General features: G+C 34.2%; 1 protein-coding gene across 5 annotated transcripts; it reads right to left on the bottom strand.

Moving 5' to 3' along the window:
* Window positions 1-2389: 2389 nt before the first annotated feature.
* LOC129310417 (uncharacterized) lies at window positions 2390-3965 on the bottom strand. 5 transcript variants are annotated; one of them, XR_008593110.1, is made up of 3 exons: window positions 3623-3965; window positions 3454-3519; window positions 2390-3041 (listed from the first exon to the last, which is right to left on the bottom strand). XR_008593110.1 is itself a non-coding variant. In XM_054952249.1 (3 exons), the coding sequence occupies exons 1-3, from the start codon at window positions 3915-3917 to the stop codon at window positions 2967-2969; spliced, it is 291 nt and encodes a 96-aa protein (XP_054808224.1). In that variant the 5' UTR covers window positions 3918-3965; the 3' UTR covers window positions 2525-2966. The 5 variants fall into 5 exon arrangements, 4 of the variants coding, with proteins under 4 accessions (XP_054808223.1, XP_054808224.1, XP_054808225.1 ...); XM_054952249.1 differs by lacking the exon at window positions 3454-3519 and having other exon boundaries at window positions 2525-3041; window positions 3623-3693; window positions 3773-3965; XM_054952250.1 differs by lacking the exon at window positions 2390-3041 and having other exon boundaries at window positions 3051-3519; window positions 3623-3693; window positions 3773-3965.
* Between the last annotated feature and the right edge of the window lie 902 nt (window positions 3966-4867).

Genomic DNA, 4867 nt, shown 5'->3' with positions numbered 1-4867 from the left:
TAGAGTGAAAAGATTTTTATTGGAGGAGACTTTAATGGGCATGTCGGGAGGGAAGCTGGTCAGTATGCGAGGGTGCATGGTGGTTTTGATTTTGGAGAGCTAAACAATAAAGGACAAACTCTTCTTGATTTTCATTGGCGTATGATTTTAAGATTGCCAACACTTGTTTTAAGAAGAGAGAGGAGCATCTCATCACTTACAAAAGTGGAGCCTCAAGGTCACAGATTGATTTTCTTTTGGTTAGGAACATAGATAGAAAACTTTGTAAAATTGTAAGGTGATCTCCGGAGATGCTGTAACGACACACATAGGGTTCTAGTCCTTGATGTGTGTATTATGAGTAAAATCTAAAAACGTCGACAAGTAGTAACACCAAGGATTAGGTGGTGGCAATTAAAAGGTGAGAAGCAAGATTTTTCAAGCGAAATCTTCTGGATAAAAGAATTTGGGATTCTCTGGGAAGTGCTAACATCATATGGGAGGATATGGCTAAAAAGATACGAGAGGTTACAAAAGTAGTTTTGGGAGAATCGAAAGATTTTGGTCTGAGAGATAAGGAGTCTTGGTGGTGGAATAATAGTGTACAGGACAAAATCAAGTATAAGAAGAACTGTTTTAAAGCCATACATTGTGTAACAATGAGGAAAATTGGGAGAGGTACCGTATGGCTAAGAAGGAAACTAAGAGAGCTGTGGGTGAAGCTCGTTCTAAAACTTTTGAAGAATTTTATAAGAACTTGAGACGAAGGAAGGAAAGCAAAATATTTATAAGATTGCCAAGAGTAGGGAAAGAAAATCAAGAGATCTAGAACAGGTAAGGTACATTAAGGATGAAGAGGGAAGAATTTTAGTTACAGATGATGAAATTAAAAATAAATGGGAGACTTATTTTTCTAAACTTTTCAATGATGGAAAGGATTCATCTAGTAACTTGGAGGATTTACTAACTGGTGAAGGAGAATAAAATTTGTCATTCTATCGAATAATACGTGATAAGGAGATAAAGGAAGCTCTTAAGAAAATGGCAAATGGTAGAGCCAACGGACCTGATTGTATATCTATCGAGCAAGAAATGAAATGTTTAGGTGAAGAAGGGGTGAGATGGTTAACTAAGTTATTTAATATGATTTTACGATCCAAGAAAATGCCTAATGAGTGGAGGAGAAGTACATTAATTCCTATTTATAAAAATAAAGGAGATATTCAAAATTGTACTAACTATAGAGAGATTAAACTCATGAGCCTTACAATGAAATTGTAGGAGAAAGTAATTGAGCACAGGTTGAGATTGGAGAGACAAGTATTTCTGAGAATCAATTTAGTTTTATGCCAGGTAGATCAACTACAGAGGCGATATATCTACTAAGGGGATTAATAGAAAAGTATCGTTGTAAAGATAAAGATCTACACATGGTTTTTATTGATTTGGAAAAAGCTTATGACCGTATACTAAGAGAAGTGTTTTGGAAAGCATTGGAAAAAAAGGGAGTACGGATTGCTTATATTAAAGCCATACAAGATATGTATGAGGGGGTAAAAACTAGTATAAGAACGCCTAGTGGTCAAATAAAGGATTTTCCTATAAAGATTAGACTACATCAGGGATCATCTCTGAGTCTTTATTTGTTCAACTTGATTTTAAATGTTTTGACGAAACATATTCAAAGAGGAAATCCCGAAATGTATGCTCTTTCGCGAATGATATAGTTCTTATAGCAGAGACAAGAGAAGAAGTTAATTGCAAACTTCAGTTATGGAGGAGGACATTGGAGTCGAAAGGTTTTCGTCTGAGTAGAAGTAAGACGGAATATTTATATTGTAAATTTGGTAAAGGACTATTCGAAAATAATTTGGAAGTGAAATTGGGAGATCAAAGTATACCTCAAGTGAAAAAGTTTAGATATTTGGGAGCCATTATTCAAAATGATGGCGAAATCAGTGGGGATATTTCACATAGAATTCAAGCTGGGTGGTTTAATTGGAGAAAAGCTAAAGGAGTTATTTATGACCGTAAGGTGCCTAATAAACTTAAAGGAAAGTTTTATCGTACTGCTATCAGACCGGCAATGTTATATAATAGTGAATGCTGGGCTCTAACAGAACAGCAAGAGCAACATAAAGTTGGAGTAGCAGAGATGAGAATGTTACGATGGATGTGCGGACATACACATGAAGATAAAATTCGAAATGAGCACATACGCGAAAAAGTGAGGGTGGCACCTATTGAAGAAAAAATGGTAGAAAATCGGTTGAGATGGTTTGGGCATGTACAAAGAAGACCAAGGGAGGCACCAGTAAGAAGAGTGGAACATATAACTTTGAGTCCGATTAAGAGAGGTAGAGGAAGGCCTAAGAGGTAGAGGAAGGCCTAAGAGAGGTAGAGGAAGGCCTAAGAAAACACTCTTGGAAGTTGTTGAACGTGATCTCTTAATTAATAATATTCCTAAAAGCTTGATAAATGATAGAGCACAATGGCGTCTTGCAATCCATGTAGCCGACCCCACCTAGTGGGATAAAGGCTTGTTGTTGTTGTTGTTGTTGTCACATATTCTGGGGAACAGCTGCAAACACTAATTCACCCTTTGAACTTCTTCAAATTCTTTTTGCACTGCAGATCAAGTAAAAAATTGATTGAATGATCATTTGGGAAATATTCAAATCAAGAAAATAATATAGATGGTTCTAATGACTAAATTAGAACCCTGAATGATTTTCATGATTTGGTTTACATCTAACTTAAAGCATGTGATTATAATATTGGTTATAGTTGAGTATGAACAAACACTTCCCCTACCAGCATTCTTTTCTTAAATACAGCACACAAGCATCCTAGTAGTCAATATTTGGAAATAAAAAAGAAGTCATTTTCTAGGAATAATAGGCATACTTCTTTTTTTAATCACACATAAATAAATGCATAATCTAAATTTAGAAATGGTTAACACAAGCAATATATTCTGGGAAGACTCAGTGCCATCCTTGCATGCTCTTCACAATAATACTGATATTATTGCCTTGGAATTTCCACTGCCAAGTATTAGTCTGAAAAGAAAAAGTCCAAATAAAAAGTATTATTAAAGTGACAAGCAGATGCCACAAATTCTCATAGATTAGTTTACAAGAAGTGTTAATGAATGGTACTAGCATTGCAACCGATTGAATTCCTATTAAAAATGAAATTCCACGTAATACTTCTGAGGTTACTTTGACCTTCCTTTCTCTACTTGGTGCAATTATTATTTGCAAGAAGATCACATCGTTCAGTCTAACACATCTGATATTTAAATAGAAGTTTCAAAACGCTAAAACCATAGCTACAGCCAATCAAAATCCCTATAGCCACTTCGTTCTATTCGTCTTCTATAGGTGCAAAGGAGCGTCAAGTTGATAAGAGAAATTAATTGAAAAAAGCAACATTACGAGTACAGTTAAAATTACAGAGTCTCGTTCTCACCTTTAACAGGACAGGCCTGTCATTTATAGAGACATTGGATTAGTTGAAGCCCTAATTTCAAGGGGCCTACAGAAATTGATTATCAGATATCCATTCTATAGAAGAAGAGATATCCAGAAAATTAAAATGCCTCCTAAAAAATGAAAAATTAGCAAATTAGAAAAACTACCTGTAGCGCAGATGACGCATGTACAGAGAGAGTTGGCAGCAAATCGGAGTAGAAACTTGAGAGGCCGTAATCTGCAAGGGAGAGTAAAGACCGAGGAGTGAGAATGAGATTGATTTGAATCTTTGACGAGTGATGTAGTGGAGATGAGACGGAAAAAACTCTTGAATCTGTAAGCGCTCGCAGATCGAAGCATGAATCGATGTGCCGTCATAGAAGGAGAAGAGGAGAGAGGTGGCCATGGTGAGGAGAAGAGGTGGTTGTCGGCGAGATAGGTGGAGGAAGGTGAGGTAGCCATCGCGAGCTGGAGACAAAGAGCTGAAGCGCGAAACCAAAAATAAATTGGGCGCCATGGGTCTGGGAAATGAAAGCTGAAATGAGGTTGAGCGCTTTTAACATTCAAATCCTCATCACTTTTCTGAATCAAAGGACATGGCTTTGAATGTGAAACACAATCCACGTCATTTTTATTTGGAAAACGACATGGATAATAAATTAAAAAAATTATCTTTACTAAACCACGTCATTTTCCTAAAATCAAAGTAGATAGATTAACAATTCACGTCACTTATTTTAAATAAAACGTAGATTCTCGAAGTTACGTCCGTATTAAAAATAAAAAAGTGATAAAAAATTTTTATCCACATCATTTTTTTATAAAAAAACGATGTGAATGATGCCAGAATAAATTAATTCAAAATAATTTATTTTAAAAAGTCATGCCCATATTGAAAAAAACGACATGAATTTTTTATCCACATTACTTTTAAAGATGAATAATTTCAGAATAAATTAATTTAAAATAATTTATTTTTTAAAAGCTATGTCTTTATCAAAAAAATTATGTGAATTTTTTTTCTACATTGTTTTTATTATAAGTGATATAGATATCTATAACCATTCAATACTAATTATAAAATTGCCATTGTTTTTATTTTAATCTCACTTTTATGAAAAGTGACATAAATTAAAAGATGTAAAATGTATATTTTGCAGTAGTATTATCACTCTATCCATTATTCACTTTTAAATTGTACAATTTTAACATCACTAATAACTTTGTGAATTTAATACAACCAACATACAAGGACTTCTCTACATTACTCTTCAACATTTCTAACATTTCATGACAATCATCAATTTCCTTTCAATAGTATTAGCTATCTCTTCAAGACGATTAGTTTCATAAGTTTTTGTGTCATAATCTTTTGATTCAAAGCTTTCTTTATCTTCCCAACTACTAATATA

This window comes from Prosopis cineraria, unplaced genomic scaffold, assembly GCF_029017545.1.
Source record: "Prosopis cineraria cultivar Desert tree isolate PC_DT_omini unplaced genomic scaffold, ASM2901754v1 PC5, whole genome shotgun sequence".
In the NCBI taxonomy this organism is placed as follows: Eukaryota; Viridiplantae; Streptophyta; class Magnoliopsida; order Fabales; family Fabaceae; genus Prosopis; species Prosopis cineraria.
Note: the sequence above shows the minus strand (reverse complement) of the source record. Positions and strands in the feature narration are given on the sequence as shown.